Source organism: Protomyctophum bolini (genome assembly GCF_963924005.1).
Source record: "Protomyctophum bolini genome assembly, chromosome: 16".
NCBI classification, from domain to species: domain Eukaryota; kingdom Metazoa; phylum Chordata; class Actinopteri; order Myctophiformes; family Myctophidae; genus Protomyctophum; species Protomyctophum bolini.
In genome coordinates, this window is record NC_137877.1 from 16,726,310 (window position 1) to 16,744,990 (window position 18,681).

At 41.3% G+C, this 18,681-nt stretch overlaps 1 protein-coding gene across 2 annotated transcripts; it reads left to right on the forward strand.

Annotated features, from left to right (window-relative positions):
• The first annotated feature begins 2,581 nt into the window (after nt 1-2,581).
• Nucleotides 2,582-18,514, forward strand: LOC308330752 (protein FAM171B-like). Of its 2 annotated transcripts, XM_080785748.1 has the most exons (9): nt 2,582-2,886; nt 10,222-10,455; nt 11,299-11,391; nt 12,603-12,752; nt 13,305-13,475; nt 15,436-15,552; nt 16,359-16,473; nt 16,860-17,001; nt 17,158-18,514. In XM_080785748.1, exons 1-9 carry the CDS (start codon nt 2,718-2,720, stop codon nt 17,809-17,811), a joined length of 1,845 nt encoding a protein of 614 aa, XP_080641874.1. In that variant the 5' UTR covers nt 2,582-2,717; the 3' UTR covers nt 17,812-18,514. The 2 variants fall into 2 exon arrangements, with proteins under 2 accessions (XP_080641874.1, XP_080641873.1); XM_080785747.1 differs by having other exon boundaries at nt 16,860-18,510.
• The last annotated feature ends 167 nt before the right edge of the window (nt 18,515-18,681 follow it).

Consider the following 18,681-nt stretch of genomic DNA (forward strand, 5'->3'; position numbering starts at 1 on the left):
GTGTGTTCAGTAACATATGTCTCTCCAGCTCTTTAACAAACAAACATTTTCAGGTGGGTGACAACATTTCAGCCAATCAGGAGAGAGTAGCTATTTACGAGCTTAATTTTTATAGTGTTCCAGTTCAAAATTTGTCTGCTCATTTATTTGTGTCATCACTTAGAATTCCTCTTGTTTAATCTGTATCCTGACTGCGTTCTCTATCCTGATTGGATAAAAGTGCTATTCCAGTTTCAGTGTCTGAAAATGCATTTTCAGATTTTTACGTTTGATTAGGTGTTCCATCATGCTCGTTTAAGCATGGCTAGATGGCTACTTCAACCAATCAGAATCGTATTGTCTGTATCAGCCTGTAACACGCGGGAGTATGTCCATGTAACAATGCACTAGACCCCTGGGAGATGGATGCTGAGGTGGAGCGCCACACCTACCATCAGCTCCCAGTACTTACCGCATGACTTGCCACACCCCAGCCGTGCAACTCATACGCTGAGTTGGTGGTGCCTGGGATTCAACCCATGAACTTGTGGTCCAAAGGCGAGAGCTCTACTGACTGAGTACCCGGATACATGCCACTTTATGATACCATAGAGAGAGTGAGTGAGTGAGTGAGTGAGTGAGTGAGTGAGTGAGTGTGTGTGTGTGTGTGTGTGTGTGTGTGTGTGTGTTACTCACAGTAGCATGTCCTCCATGGTGAATATGGTAGGCATGCATGCAGTAGTCCTTCAGAGGGCAGCAGAGAGTCTGGGCTGCTGAGCACTAGGAATGCATGTGGTCCTGACTGGATAAATGCACACACACCCCAACATTTTAACTCTTGTAGATGTATTTATCGATTCTGACATTTTCAATCTACGAGTTCAGATTGAAAATTATTTTGCATTTTTACATGTTCAGTGTTACTTTGAGGCAGGTGGTTTTGCTCGGCGCAACCAAGGCTATAAATCTTTGAACTCTTGTAGATTGAAAATGTCAGAATCAAATACATCTACGAGAGTTCAAATTTCGGGCTCGTGCACACACACACACACACACACACACACACACACACACACACACACACACACACACACACACACACACACACACACACACACACACACACACACACACACACACACCTTCATTGTTCTACATTTCGCATGTAACCCTGAGACTGAATAGAATACAAATTCAACCACAAGATTGATTTGCCTTGCCGTGCATTTGTCTTTAGAATTCGGTATAAGTGATCTGAGCTAATCGTTTCTAATGTGACAGAGGGGAGAAAAGTTAAGTTGTATTCACAGGCTGATGGGAATATCTCAGTATTATTAAATCAACATGAATTATCTGAACCTGCCACCGCCTCCACAGCCTGTTTTGCCTCTGCAATAGTAGTAGGCTACACCGCTACAGCATCCAGACCAGCTGACATTCTCCATAATAAACATAACATACTGTACTCTACTACCCCCATATCAGTTATAGCCTATATTATGCTGTGTTCATTCTGAATCATGATAAAATGCAATAATGATTCAGAATTAATGCTTTGTTCAATTACAAAAATGTCCAAAGCACTGAGAAGTCTTAATCTATTCTACTTACTACTGCACCCAATAATTGTAAAAAATGTTACTTGACAATTAATTATCGTCACAAATAACTGCAATTAATTGTGTGTTATGGCATTGAACATCAGAACATATAAATTAAATACAAATTTCTGTTTGGCTTTTAGGCTTTGTAAACAAAAATGGTACAAGATAGCAATATGACAAATAAGGGGTGTAGGCATAGGCAATATACAATAGTAGGCTACAGCTCTTGTGGATTTTGGACAGATATCATGTTGTGTAGTCTCGGAGACCACTACACAGGCATTTTCTAAAGATTGTTCACAAGTTGTGTTGAATACAAATGGCAAACAAAAGGTTGGAGTCTCTAAATACACCAACAATATTTAGCAACAAAAAATGTAAAAAAGGCAAAGCCCCAATGTGTCTATTATTATTATTATTATTATTATTATCCTTGAGCAATAACCATTATCATAGCTAAAAAGTTAGCTTACCTTTAGATGAAGTTCAGGCTGACACAATGGCTTCGCCTTTGTTTGACATTACCCGTAGTCCCGTACCGTTGCTGTATCCTGTATGCATTCAAAACATAACTCTGCACTGCAGACTCACTGTTTTTGCTTGAACAAGATAACCATTTATTATTCCAACGGTGATTATGATTCCACTGAAAAACCAAAACATGTGAAAAGTATTTTTACCCTTCCGGGTCAAACGCTACAGAGCCATATAAAGGCTCTGGCCAACACAAGCCATTTACGGTGCATTACCGCCACCAACTGGACTGTGTAGAGGAGATTGTTCAGCAAACCAATACAATAAAACTCCTAGATAGTAGATATGCTCTGCAGTGCACGATCATGCCCTGTGTGAGCATGCCATGAGAAACTCCATGCAAGTGGATGGGAGGAGAAATCCGGTAACGTCTCTATTATCTCTACTCTATGGACGCCACTCTCCTAGTCTACAGTCACCGCTCTGCTGAGAGAGAGAAGTCAGTGGTGACAGTCAGAGGGAGGGTGACAGCCATGCAGGCAGGAAGCACAGCAATAAAGAGTTGAATATGGCGTTGGATAGCTAGGCTACCATCCGCACACGCACAGTTACTTCTGGTGTACTGCAGACTGCCGCAGACCTATAAACCTATCTGAAGTCATGCGACGACAAGTAATATTCTTCCTATCTGTGTTGGTTTCCTTCGAGGCTGTAACGGCGAGCGAGTACTCATACCTCACTGGACGCACGCTGCGTCCTAATGATGATGGGAACTTCTCTGAACAACATCAGCACCAGGACTTTGAACAACGCGTTGATTCATCCGCAGGTTTGTAGCTTAATTAGCCTACGTGGTTTTACAGAATACATTATGTCTTTTGACACCTATGATCGACAGTCTAATGCCCTGCTGCCGTTGAGGCATTAGAGCTATGGAGTCTTGGACCTATAGCCATGGTTCATGACTCTCGTATAGTCATGTTTCAGGGCTACTATGAGCTACGATCGAGGCTACCTATAACAGCTCCCTATAGCGTCGTTTTGGAATTTAGAGGCAATTTGTAATCGGTAATTAGTTAAAAATGTATTTCATATACATATTGATACGTTTTCTGCATTTCATCTGGCTCCTTTTGTTTTGCATCAGAACAACTTTGCGAAAAACCCTGGCTGTAGCATGGTGGCGATTCACCATATTGTTGTTTTCCAGCCGACTGAAATAAATAGGCTATAGGGGGGGGGGGGAATGACAGTTAAAAGAAGTGGGACACACAATAGTGTAGAATAGATATGTGTTTATTGTAATATCTGCGCATGTCATTTGAACAGAGACATCTATACATTAGAGTGAGTGAGTCATATGACACACACACACACACACACACACACACACACACACACACACACACACACACACACACACATACATTGCTTGTTGTTTACAGCAGGCTAGGAGAGGAGCTGAATGGAGGGATTTGTGACTTCCTCTTTAAACAGTTCATGGCTAATTCATGATGCGTGGGAGACGAGTAGGCATACATTCCCATTCTTCACCCCCATGATGATGATGATGATGATGATACAGCAGACAGTGATTTCTCAAACTGATTTCTCAAGGGCCCCGAGTTTGGTATTAATTTAGGGCCTTGGACCCCAATAAGCAATAACTCTCAGTGATACAGAGCTGTTAGGGTAAACAATCAATCATATAGATGGCGACCCCTCAAGGACCCCTGGGGGTCAAATAGCATAAAAAATAAAAATATTTCATGAATTAAAAACATATTCAGTGATTTCTTTTTCAGTAATTTCATGAAGAAATAAAAGGAAAATCAAAGACATTTCATGAATTAGAAAACTAGTAGTAGCGGTGCAAAGCGTATAGATCTGCTATTTTCACTTGGGTCCCAGGGGGAGACATACAATTTCTCTTTTGGGTCACAGGCTAAAAAGTTTGGGAACCTCTGGTCAATTAAGGCATGGACAAATCGGTCATATCATTATTTACTTTTATAGGCTACTAAATGTATTTCTGAGACCCATTTACTCGAGTTTCATCTATTCGGTTTCTCATTCTGTAAGTCCATCTCTTTAACCTCTTCAACTGTTGTCTTTACGGCGGTTTTACGTCCAAACGTTTCCATGTAATTTGTTTAAAAAAAGCTATAAGTAATTAAGGCTTGTCCTGTTGTCCAGGACAAGTAATACATCTTTCTGGAAAAGTGTATTAAAATGTACTTGTCACAAATGAAACCAAGTGACTCTTGGTTTCATTTCACTTTTTCTGTGATGCTCTTATAGCAGCCAAGAAAATAATATTGTCTGCCTTTGCTAATAATCACTTGTTGTCCGCCATTCAGTTTCAGGATAAACAAACCTCATGTTATTGGCTAATTTCTTTACTTTCAAAGGCAACAAAGTCTTATGCACACCTATATGCTCTGAAACTGGTGCATAGGCAGGGCTCAACGTAATCAGAAAAATGCACACAAAGTGCACAAAGACCCGCACACCGTCTGCACTTGCAACACAAACTTGTGCACTTTGTGTGCATTTTTCTGTTTACTTTCAAAGGGAAACACTACCCTATATCACTTATTTGGCCATCATCAAGACTTTATTTGTGCTAAACGAGATCAATCTTATGGCTTGATGAATGACATGAAAATAACATGAAACATGTTCAATATTCTATTCAGCATGGCTCTATTGAGAAAGTATGCATGTCGATCGAATTGCACTTGTTAGCCCTAGAATGTCTGTGATCTTACACACTGTACATTTCATGTAATCCAAATGCAGAGCATAGATCGGTCCCATACGCGTGGTTAGCAGATTAACATGCATGGCATAAATCTGCTCTGCACTGTGTGTTTACTCACCTAATAATACATTTCTAAGACTTGGATTCAAATATTGTCCTCATTCAAACTCCTGGAGAAAACGTGTGTTTTATAATATCTCCACTTTTCCACGAGCTGCACACGGACGACATTCTTTCCGACGAGGGGTCCAGAATAAGTGCAGGACTGAACATAGCAAAACTTCCTTTGAGAAGCACAAATGTATGGGGCACACGGTGTGATTAAATTACCCCACACCAATCGCAACGCACCTGCCAATTGTGTGCCCCATACGTTTGCGCTTCCCAAACATCGACTGTTCTCAAAGGCGAGTTTTCATATATACTCCGCTCAGTCCAGCAGTCATTTCAGGTTCGGCCTCATCGCTAACAGAGAATGTTGTCTGTGTGAATCTCATGGAAAAGTGGTGATATTTTAATAAACACACATTTTCTGCCATAACTTTCAGATGGATATGAAACTAGAGGACAATATCTGGTCTATTAACTTGTAAACAGAATATTCAAACATATGTACGGTATTCACCAAAACCAACTTAGAGTTAGTTGATTTAAAATGTATTTGTGTGCTTGTGCTCTGGACAAGTGACTTTTGTGCCCGGACAAGTGAATGGGATATTTACTCAAATGACTCAAATGTCATATTTATCTCCCTCCATTATAGATTATGTTTTAGCCACATTGTACCCCTCTGCGGCCATGAGTGATTCAAGTCCCAGCACGGCCAGCTCACCTTTCTTCTCCCATAGGGTCGGAGTTATGTCGTCACCGAAAATAGCAGGTCTAAGCTCACAATGCGCCTCAATGTGACATGTTGTGAGCTTGTATATCTGTTATTGTCTCACACTGTCATCTTTCACTGTCAGGGAGGTTCACTACCCACTGACTCTGAACAAAAGCCACCTTTCTTGTACCAGATGGTCAGTTCTTGCATGCTGAGATTAACAACCTCCATTTGTTTTCCACACATAATTGAAACTATGAGAGAAACATCATGGAGTATAGTGAATTCTTTGAAAACAGGGCTGAAAACAGGGCTGTTCATATAGTCAACATGCCCCCCCCAACTCCTCTCCAATTACCAGGCCCAGACCTGTAAGAATCCTTTGTCTCAAATCTCTGCTGGAATTGTTATTTGCTGACCTGTGCAAGAGATGCTTAGGCCGATTTGGTCGACATGCCAAGGGGTGTGACGCATTTTTGTCAGAATGCATGGCTTAATTCCAACACACACACACACACACACACACACACACACACACACACACAGAGAGAGAGAGAGAGGCTGGTGGCTATCAGAGATAAGTCCCTGTGGGACCATCTGTTTGTCCTGACTGTGAGTCTCTGAGAGTTGACCACTCAACACGATTCTGTTCCTTCTTGCCTGGCAAATCAACAGTGTTATTCTCCAAAGTAAGCCGTCCTATAATATTTTTTGGTACACTGCCTTTAAATAGAAAGTTACCTTGCAAGAATTGATAACTTCAAGCATCTTTGAGCCAAGTGATTATCGATGGAACATGGAAGTAATCTGTTAGGTATAGAGGATGTTTTGCCACTTAAGCCTGATGTATGTTCTGTTCTATTCAGTTCAGTTCAATTATTGACAATTGTTGAATAATGCCTATATATTAATGACATAACTAGGGATTCTAGGTTGAAACTTGAAAGTAAGCCTGCCTGCCTTTCCTAGCCATGTGGTCATGCAAGGTACCAACCTGCACATCAGGAGCAATTATCAGAGTCTTGCTCAAGGACACTTCAACACTAAGTCTGGGGAGCCCGGGATCGTACTGGAAACCTCACAGTTGAGGTCATGTACAGTATATAAAGGCATTAAGCAGATCATTATGCATTATTTATTGTATGTTTAAGTAAGTAACACATTTAGGTATGTTTGTAATGCATTACATACATGGGCTTAATTGAACGTGCTACCCATTTTTACAAGGCTTTTATAGTCAGTCCTCAGAATTATGTCTCCGTGGCCTAAAACAACACATTTTTATTTTCCCTATTCCATAATACTCTTTGTGATGGGGCTCATTCGGCCAATGGGCAGATTACACTAATCTGCCGATTTATCAACCCCCTTCTGTCATGTTTGGCCAATAATGCCCATTGTACATAGCCTTGCGTAGGCAGACTCTGCAATCTGCAATGTAAATTGCCCAGTGATATTGTCTAGCTACGCAAACAATACATGTCATGTATAGTCCATAGTTAGTTAGTTGCTGTGAGAGTGAGGTGTAGCCAACACCAACTCGGGATTCCTGGATCGCTGTCCTCCACAATTTCCTAACCAACATCAGGTTCTTGAGCTCTTCAGTGTTGTCAGCCAAGCTGTCGCTCTGTATAGTATAGTATAGTGAAGTCTGTAGTATGACTGACAATACCATACCACTTGCCGATAGTAATTAATTTATGAGCTAACAACTTTGTGCTGGTGGAAAACAGAACTAAAAGAAGAAAAATACTTTAGGAAATTGGAGATTAGAAGCCATACTAACTGTAGTTCCATGTTCAGTTGGTAAAATATTCTACTAAAGCCTGATTTTTGTCATACAAAGGTGTATACATTAAACACTTTCATGTCATTATCTTTTTTTTTTGGATTGATCGAATACTTTAATAACAGTTTAAAAAAGTACAGAGTAGAGTAGTAGTAGACTGTAGAATAGAGGCAATGCACGTGACATCATCGTACCCAGAAGTAATGCGGGAACGCCTACTGAGTGGAAAAAACACCAATCTTTCCTAAATACAATCCCACTAGAACAAACAAAAAACTATACCTACTGTACCTTGACCTAAACATCAGCAGCACAGGGAACTACAACCAAGCTGTAAAGGACCTGAGAGACAAGGCAAGAAGGGCATTCTATGCCATCAAAAGAAACATCAAAATAGACATCCCAATTAAAACCTGGCTTAAAATACTGGACTCTGTGATAGAACCAATTTCTCTCTATGGTTGCGAGATCTGGGGACCATTAGCAAACCATGACCTTGAAAAATGGGATAAACACCAAACCGAGACCCTACACACAGAATTCTGCAAATCCATTCTCCGTACCCAGCGAAAAACACCAAATAATCCATGCAGGGCAGAATTAGAACGATACCCACTCATAATCAAAATAAAAAAGAGAGCACTTAAATTTTACAACCACCTAAAAGAAAGTGACCTAGATGCACTCCATAACAAGGCACTCACACACAGTGAAACTCTAGAGAGATGCCCACTCAACCAGCTGGCCCTGGAACTCGGGCACAAACACAAACAGAGCCACGAGATAGAAAACCCATTGGACTAAACCAAATTATAAAACAGCAAAAGGAAAACTATCTGACACATTGGAAAGAAGCAACACAAAAGCAGAGTAAACTAGAATGCTATCTGGCCCTAAACAGAGAATACACAGTGGCAGAATACCTGAGCACCGTGACCAACCCAAAACAAAGAAAAATCTTAACTAGGTACAGTACAGAGTAGACTCAGTGAGCACAGTCTCGCGATCGAGAAAGGCCGTCATAGGCAGACCTGTATCCCGAGAGAAGACAGACTATGCACCCACTGCACACAAAATGAAGTGGAAACCGAGCTACACTTCCTAACCATCTGTCCATTGTACCAAGACATCAGAGACACATACTTCCCACAGATTACAACCACACACAGAGCTTTTGAAAACATGACCAATGACAAAAAACTCCCATATCTGCTGGGCGAAGTACAACAATGTGCAAACACAGCAGCAAGATTAGTGAATTGCTGTGATAGGAGAAGGATATCAAATGGAACACAACCACCCTAAAGACTAATCATTGTGTATATTCCTGCACTATACCTGCATCGAGTGATCTTGGTACATAGAATTTGATCTATTGAAGATCCTGAAATGTACATAATTTTTGTTTTGATTGTATTGCTGTATTGTTGTATTGTTCTTTCTGCTTTGGCAATGTAAACGTATGTTTTCTCATGCAGCCCTTTGAATTGAAATTGAATTGAGTGGCAAAAAACTACTTTCTGGTCTTGACAGCCCATACATCCAAGCAGAAACTGATCTGATTGCATTAAACAACGTGAGGATGAACTGTCACAGGAGCTCAGCTGGAGAGTAGTCAATGCATGCATGACTTCAGTGCTCTGCCTGAACTGGCACGATGCTTCATTTAACACATCAAGCTGACCGAGCGAGGGTAATGGCCGTTAGGAAGAGAGATAGGCAGGCTATACTCACGTGTGCCAGTATAACACACACTGTGTGAAGTCCCACCACAATGTTGTACTGATGATTGCTGAGCAGCACGTGGACCCTCTCCCCTTCCACCGTGTCCGATTGCTTTGTTTTTTTTCCTCACACAGAGATTTGCTTCTCTGTGTCATCCATGTTTCAAGGCCTTTTATTATTCACTAACTACATTTAATATTTCATATGCAGCGCTATACCTCATACCACAGAAGAGGTCAACGGATAGACCATCTGAGAATTTGTCCTATTTGTGTAATTGGTGGTTTGGTTGGTAGGCCACCTGAACACCTGTATTTGAATGATCATGTCATTCAAATAACAATTACATTATTGGAAAGCAATGTTTAGAAGCCAGCATGCTGGCAACAGTTACTGTTTTTGAAATGTGCACTGAATTGCACTGATGATCCAAATCAAGCATGGGGTATTCCAGACCAAATCGTTAATAGTTAATCGGAACACAGTAATTCAGTTTTTGATCAGTGCCATTAATAAGTCCTTGGATCTGATAACTGGACTCACTTAGGTTAGCTAAAATTAGATCCATAGTTGTTTCGTCCCTTGTCTAAATTGTGGTAAAATCTGTGGCCCTAAATTGTGGTAAAATATATAGCCCTATACTGGAAAGAACAGAATTTGTGAATTTGTGATCTACAAGCTCATAGCGCAGCACCGAGTGCCAAGCTACAAGCTTGTGTATCTGCTATTCTTTTTTTTTTTATATATCTTGAAAATGTGGCGCAAATCTTTGAAATATATTCTTTCATAATTCATTCATTTCATTCATGCACCCCATTGCACCGTGAACATTTGTAACTCAAATATTTGCTTCTGCGGGGACCCTGGAACAATGTATTTTCAGATGGGGGGTCCGCGGCCAAATTCACATAATTCCGTGGGTCCTTGACATGAAAAAGTGTGAGCAACACTGACATAGAAACATAGGTTTTTCAGAAAGCTGTTTTAGCTGATTTAGAAGCTTTTTTTAATTAAAAAATCGACCTAAGTTCTAAACGGGTTAACATCCTCATCCTCCTTTCAGGTTCTACTTTTACGCTGAAGGTCCAGGTGAGTGACGCGTTGGACGGCCACGCCCTGGACCAAGCCGTGGTGGAGGTGTTTGTCGACTACACCAAGACTAACGTGGCAGTCGCCAGGGAGGACGGCGTTGTGTTGCTTCACGTGCCCTACCGAGCTGGCCTGCCCGTTGCCATAGTAGCCAGCAGGGACCGATACATCCCTACGATGCTGCCTTGGAAGACCAGCAGAGTGCCAAGTGAGCCCACTTTACAATTTAGGCATTTTGCAGATGCTCTTAATCGAGAGTGACTTACAGTGAGCAAGAATAACACGAGGTAATACATCAAATGCATAGAAAATAGTCATCAAGGATCATAAGTAAATTAAGAACCTAACATCCGTTTAACAGCAGAATATCTGTACAATGAAACTATAAGTATACACTATAGAATGCTATGTCTACATAATATACAATCTAAATGATATGTTTCAGCCTTTACATGAGCCTGCAAGTTAAGGTTGTCGAGTGCACCACCCATTTGTGTGCTGCGTGTGTGGGAGGTAGAGTAGAGTGTGTGTATATACTGTATGTGATGCTAGAGCATGCTAATATATTATGGTTTCTAAAGAACGGTTCCCCCTATCAGCTATCATGCTGTTGTAATTGTACTGTGTGTGTGTGTGTGTGTGTGTGTGTGTGTGTGTGTGTGTGTGTGTGTGTGTGTGTGTGTGTGTGTATGAGATATTCTCTTCAGTTCTTTCTCTGAACCTTTTTGGGGTTTTTAGTTTACCTTTCAAGACGGGAACCCATTTTTGGGTTGCGTTGCAATGCACAGTATATAGCAACATAATTATTATTACGTTTTTCAGAAATTTATTTTTTAGAAGCCGTTAGAAGCCGTTTTTAGAATCAGCCTCATGCCCAAATGGGTTAAATATACTGATAAGACATAATAGCCATGGCAATGGTTGTGAATAGAGACCCTTGTCTCTGTAGGCAATCCTTTTTTACCAAGGAAATATCATGCCACACTGCTATGTAGTTGAATTTTGATTTTTGAATGTGCATGCATTTCTCTCCCATTTCTCTTGATTGCAGTATTTTCATCTGTGTCCCTGTCACTACATGGCTCGAATCAAGGCAACATATGGCTATTTGAAGACTCTGTCCTTATAACTGGCAAAACATCTGGTATGTGCTTGTTTGTGTACGCTGCATGGACACTTGATTAACTAGAACAAAGTAGAATGGATAGCTCCACCAACATGGCAACTGTCAATCAATTTCCACCTTAGATCTGAGTGAACAATTTCTGCCTTACCCTTGAATGTGACCTTGTTCTTTGACCCTTTCAACCCAAAGGTTATCCTTCCCACAAAATGTCATGAAATAACACACGATTGATTGATTGATTGATTGATTGATTGATTGATTGAAATATTTATTAACAGTTTGCAGAATTACAGTACATTTCAAGCACAACTCAATACAAAGACTGTTAACCTTGAGTGGACGACCCAATAAAGCATTACACTTGTTTACAAGAGGGTCCACCTTGTTCAATCTTGCGTTATTTTGTTCACATACAGACAAACGGAGGCAAAAACATAATCTTGTTTGCAGCATTTTTATCAGTACCAGTAATATCTTACTAAATGCAGGTGCAGAGAGAATGGTCAGAAGAACCCAGTGAATTACCTATCTTTGTGGTACAGTATCTTAAAACCCATTTTGGTCGGGAACCCCTTTTGGCGTTAGCATTACGTTATGCTTTAGCTATTGAAAAATAGCAGATCTACAAGCCCGGTGGCGCGCTACGAGCTTGTAGGTTGCTATTTTTGAAAAACAAAAAGAACGACTGACATAGAAACATAGCTTTTTCAGAAAACTGTCAGGATGTAGAAGACATTTTTAGAATCTGATCTCAGGTCAGAATGGGTTAAGACAATGTAACACAAGTGCAGTGGCTGTAGGTGCTCTTCTATTGAAACGTTCAGATCCTGTGGTCAGGTAGGACACCTAGTGGCTGACAGGCGATATTGCATGCAAGTTAAAGCCTTCCCAGTTTCAGACATGCTCTCTGTTAGAGCTCAACAGTAAAATTATGGCACTATGGGGTGGGGTTGGGTGGGACCGTGCAAAAACAACAAAAAAATGAAAATCAACACTTGAGCTCAATATAAATATAATTTAATAATGAAATATATAGGAATCTGTCGACAGCCGATATGAAACCCGCAGATAATTGGAGATCGGTCATAATTTCAATATTGTGCGTCTCTAGGCCTATATAAAATACATTGTTGCATGATTTTTAGTGACATCCCTAGTGCCTACCCCTCAATGTTTCCCTGTGTCAGTAATAAGACAATTAATTCTATTGCTTTGCTTTGCCTCCACAGACCTCCCCAGTGCTCGGTTTCCTAAGAAGCTGTTGCATTTGACAGAGAACAGCGACGTGGCCTCTCTCCAGGCGTACGTCACCGCCCCCAAACTGTCAACAGCGGAGAATGCCTTCCTCCACACAGTGGGCGTGTTGAGCAGACAATCAGGTGAGTGAGCGAGAGATCAGACCTAGAGCACCGCTTCCCAAACACTGGGTCGAGACCCATTTGTGGGTCACGTCACGGACACATTTGTATCTTTTTTTGTTTCCGCCTTTTTGTTTTAGTTATTTCAAAATAAATTCAAAGCTGCATTCTACTGGGGAGGAAGAGGGTAGTGGGTGGAGGGGAGGCGGGCTCACACGTTCGGGTTGGTGAACCAATAGGAAGTTGGCGTCGGTTTCCAGCGCTAGTTTGTCCCGCCCCTCTATGGCAGTCTATGCCCAGACAAAGCATAGGGCTCTTTCAGGCTAAAGTTAATTTAATGACATGAATACAGCCATTTCACTTTCCCAAAATTAGGCTTTAGAGAAAAAGAAAAAAATAATAATAAAAACAATATACTTAGTTGACAGGAGTCCCCAGGGGTAAAACATAGGCAATATTTGATTAGCAAATAGGCAATCTGCACACAACGTTTCACTTTGAGACACGTTGTGAGCTTGTAGGTTATTTTCGTATAACATTCCTTTGTTCCCTTGTTTTCATTTGCTTTTTAAGATTACACCAGCATTGAATTACGCCCCGTGGCAGCTGCCAGCATCCACCTCTTCTCCAGTGAGACGGAGGTCCATATCAATGGATCCATACAGCTCGTCCTCCCAGTGCGTGACAACTATAGACCCCGGGCCTCCAATGCTGTCCCAGCCTGGTTCTTCAACAGGACAACTGGTGGGTTCCAAGACCTGGTCAGAAACCCTGAAGTCCAAAATGTGTGATCACAACAGTGTGCTGTCTGCGTTGATCGTTAGATGCCTGAGGTTTCTACTTAACATAATATATTATGAAATTAAGAAAGTTTAGACAATCAAAGGAAGTATTTTGAAGCCGACAAAATACGCTGCGAACGCATCCAGTCCTATGTCATCCACGTTAAATTTCAAACGACCATTGTCACACAGAAATTTTTTATCGAGTCAGCAGTCAGTCCTTCTCTTCTCTTGGCTTCTGAACAAGGCGGTCGCATCTATCTTCTCTCTCTCTCCCTCCCTGCCTGTATTCCCTGCCTACCACGGGTCTCTACACTGCCTCTCGTCTAAATCACTGGCTAAAAATGTCTGTCTGTGGCTATAGCTGAGCTTAATCGGAAGCAGGACCAATTGGAAAGACTTTCTGAAAGACTCAGTGCCCTCGAACGGAGAATGGAAATCAGCTTGGAACGTCAGACCCACACACACACACACACACACACACACACACACAATCAACTGAGGGTGCTTTCCGGGCTGAGAACCAAGGCTGCACCGTCTGCCCAGCCTGTGTTATTCCTCTCACTATCTGGACTTTGAGACAACGAGACAACTTCCTCGGGAGACAAATAATAAAGAACCTTGAACATACAAGACACATGACATGAACAATGAGACAAGAGGAGAAAATGACAAAAGACGCTGCATACAGTGATAAGTCCATCAAGGAATTGGCATAATAATGTGATTGACCTAGATACGCAGCCTGTGTTTGTTCAATGTTGATGTTTTCATGTGGAAACCTTGGTGTACTGTTGTTACGATTCATAGCCCCGAGCCAAATACATGAGCATCAGGCCTAGTGTCATTTGCATGGCCTTGGTCATAAAAATCTCTGTCATGTTGCTGAGATATAAAGGCGTGTGTAAATTGCCCCATGGTCTGCAGCTTTGGGGGAAAAATTGGGCATTTATGTTTTCGCTACTATACATTAACCTTTCGATTTATTTATTTATTTATAGACTACATGGTTGCCCATCATGTCTCACATCAACAATATTTTGGTGTGAGACACTGCCGCATAACTAAGTATAAATCAGGTGTAACCTTAAAATACAATACATTATCTCTGTATGTTGCACGACAGAGAGAAGAAGAAAGGATATATTGTCAAACGCTCATCCAGTAATTTGTTTTGAAGACATTTAGATTACTTTGCCGTGCTTGCAGCGATCAGTAATTTCAAAGCAATCAAGGTGGTAGGGAGGGGGGAGATATGACACGTATGGACATGATTTCAATCGATCCTAATGACATCATAATGCCATCATGTCATAATATTGTAAACATTTACACTCCACGCCATATAGATGATAGTCATAGATGATAGTCACTCATTACTCATTGATTAGCTGTCACATCCAATTAACGATTAGACGTGAGACTTGTTTCACTCAAACCCCTTTCCGTTTGACAAGCTTGTGTCACATCTGTTTGTCAAGCAATATTGCAAGGGCCATATTGTCACCTTCTTAAACTAATGGGCTAAAGTTTTTCAGGAATTAATTTAATCTGATCCAAAATAAAAACTATAGGATATTTCTTAATCATTTCACCACAAAAGTTCATACTCCTATTTTAGAGCCGAATCAAAGTCGGTTCGGCGCTGTAGAGCCTACAATGTGACGTCATTTGAGGTTCGGGGGGGCGGGTACCGTCCTAAAGTCGGCTCTTCGGTGCTACTGAAAATTTCTGACGAGCCGAAATCATTTCGGCACTACAGCGCCGAAACAGCGCTAAAATAGGAGTATGAATCGGCCCTTAAGAAGGTGACAATATGACAAGGTATATATTAGCCTAAATGTCACCCGGAATGCAGGAATTTTTTCTTTTAGACAGATGCTGTTTTAACTGAAAATACTATTTTCTATGTACATACGTAGGTGGGTGGATGAGGAAGGGCCTTGGGACGGTAAAGCAGATGGAGGGTAAACTGATGTGGAGCTTCACCGCTCCTCACCTCGGCTACTGGATCGCAGCACCACTGTCACCCACCAGCGGTAAGCATTCACATCTAGTGGTTAATTAGACCAGTGGTTTTCAACCTTTTTCATGTCAAGGCTCAATATATATTTGGAATTTGAGCCATTTTATGAGATTTATTATCCTCTCAGACCCAAAACTTAGAAAATGTTGTTATCGTTGGATAACATTTTGTCCACAATTCCATGCTATATTGATGTGGTACCATTAGGAGAGATATCATACAGTAACAGGCAAATGTTGATCAAAATAACAATTCTTCTATATTCTAGTACAGATGTTTAACAAAAATGACCAGACCACTGGTTGAAAACCTCTGGGTTAGACCATAATGCCACTGACCACATACATTAAGATTCAAGATTCAAGACTTTTATTGCCATGTCAACAGATTGATTGGAATTTGTTTCAGTGCATTAAAACGGACATACAAAAAGACACATTCACATCACATAATCAGACAGTAGAACAAGATACAGTACAAAAGTACAAACATCATATGAGGGGGACCAATAAATAATAAATAAATAGCAATTCATCGCAGTTCATCGTTTTACAAAGCAGCTTCACGCTGTAAAGTGCGAGTGAAAAGATAGTTGTTTCCGTTGGTGTAAGAAGGTGTGCCTATTGCTGAACATCACACTTGTCTGAAGTGAGGGGCGCTCTTATCGACCTACATCATCATACATCACATTCCGTGCTCAGCCAATCAAATCATTACTATGTGGTACACACAAAACACAAAACTGGGCATAGTAAGTGTAATAAAAAAGGAAAAAAAAGGAAACTTGAATGACTTTATTTCCTCCCTGCTGTATTCTAGGTTTTGTGGGGACCGGAGACTTGATGTCACAGCATTGGTCTTTTCTCATGGCTGTCCTGGGAGGAACGCTTGTCATTATCATTTGTCTGTTGCTGGCTGTGTTGTGTCATCACAGGTAACCAAGAATGTTTGGCATACAAACCAGCACTGTCTGCATCATCTGAAAGTTAATCCTAACTACTCTTTCGTAGTGATTTTGAGTAAACTAGCTAGCTGAAATCAGTTTGAGTAACTGGATACAGTGGAACTATCATTGTTATCCTTATTATTACATTTATTACAGCTACCTGTACAGTATGTGTGTCCCTGGGTCCCTGGCTGTGTCCCTGGGTCCGAGCAGGGATGAGAGCTAGTACAGTACAGTACAGTACAGTACAGTACAGTACAGTACAGTACAGTACAGTACAGTACAGTACAGTACAGTACAGTACAGTACAGTACAGTACAGTAACACTCACTTAAGACGGGTCTGATTTTTGTTATTATTCCCTACTCTGGCAGAGGTTCTCTCAGTGAGATTAAGTCAAAGAAGATCCATGCTGATCTGATGCCAGCGTTGAAGAAAGACCAGACCACCTCGACCTACGACAATGAGCTATTTGAAGTATCTTCAGGAGTCTCTTGTCACCACGTGATGGATGAGGTGAACCAGACATTCACAGAGAAAGACCATCTCCACAATGACTCAATTCTTTCCAAGTGCAATAGAATAGTTGGCCCCAAAGCAGCGGGACATGGAATACCAGATCCTATTGACGACTTTGATAATCTGACGACCACGGATGTTGTTTCCCAGCAGATGAAAGTTCCCTTGTCTGTGGCGGATAATCTGTTTTTCTACAACCAACCGATGGCCATCCTTCATGCCCCGTCCTTCTTCCACTTGGAGGAGCAAACAGATCTGTGGAGCAAGTCGGCCTCCCTGCCGAACACCGCTGCTACCGTTGAGCCGCTGAGCACGGACAACTTCACCCAGACTCTGGGAAAAGGTCCCTCCTTGTCCCAGAATGAGACGCATGACATGGAGGGACAGACTGTAGGCCCAGAGGGGTCCCAGCAGGCCCCGTCTATCACTAACCTCTCCAGAAGCCACTTCAGCCTCCCGGCTGTGGCTGTGTCTGTGTCGGAACCAGGCACAATGAAGACAATCGGGGACAACAGGCACTCCTGCTCAGGTGCCTTAATCCCCGGAGAGCTCCAGGGGAACGTCCCTTCTCCGCTCCCTCCACGGGCGTGGTTTGTGTCGCTGGAGGGCAAACCTGCAGCAGAGATTCACCGTAGCATCTCAGAGCAGCAGAGAAGACAGAGGCCAGCAGAAAGCCGTGATACTAGCCTAGACTCGGGGGTGGATATGAGTGAACTGAACCAGGCGGCTGGCAAAAGGACAGTAACTCTGGAACGCAAGGACACATTTATCAAGAGCAAGAGCAGTAGGCCTCCCTCCGACCAATGAAAATGGTTTCAAGCTGGCATTAAGCTACCATGAATTCTGCAGTTGCACTGACAGACTACGGTATGTTCATCAGGTGAATGTTTAGGATACATATGGAATGTTACGGATTATTTTGAATGATTGTTAAAACTATAAACCCAATGATACATTAAGAATTATTATATCCCTGTTTGTGCAAACAGTATTGCATGTTTTTGTGTGACATTTTAACATTGAATTCCTTTCTCTTTTATAGTTAACATATCGAGCACTGATTGTGATGTCAATATTTTGTTAAGTAACTGAAGATATTTAATATAACCCTCATATACTGATACTAGCTGTCACAGAAATACAATAAAAGTCCCCATTTATAGCTTCAACTTCAGATAAAACTTGATCAATTGTGACCTCTAGTGGTTGTTTTCCATTAATTCTTTCCACCCCTAATTGAATCATTTTGATTTGCTATCCCAATTGCTTAAGACAGTGCAATCGATATTTATGAACATTGGCAATAACTCATTCCCAAAGACTGAAAACACTGAGTCATGTGAGTTTCTGGGAATGAGAGTCAAAACAATGAATTTAATAATGAAGCTAATATAGGCACAACAAACATTTTGGTAGACTATTTCTACTATTTCCAGCTAAAGAAAACAATGTAGTAAATGTAAAGTCCATATTCAAAGGAGGCTGGTTTTATATCTTTGTTTTTATTTTGAGTATAGATCATCGTGCACAGATAGACACTAGTTGGTGCTAGAGCACCTGCCCTATGCCCTCTGGACAGCAATGTGCCCTTTTTGTACAGTGTACACTGTACACTACAGTATGTGGACCATGGTGACATCTATTCTTGATAAAAAAAAATATGCCCCAAAATCTATA

Bases quoted from the DNA above. Each gene is read 5' to 3' on its own strand.
- LOC308330752 (XM_080785747.1), top strand. From the start codon at position 2,718: ATGCGACGACAAGTAATATTCTTCCTATCTGTGTTGGTTTCCTTCGAG. The intron at 10,456-11,298 runs GTGAGCCCACTT...TCTTGATTGCAG, and splicing joins GAAGACCAGCAGAGTGCCAA to TATTTTCATCTGTGTCCCTG. The intron at 13,476-15,435 runs GTGGGTTCCAAG...GTACATACGTAG, and splicing joins GTTCTTCAACAGGACAACTG to GTGGGTGGATGAGGAAGGGC.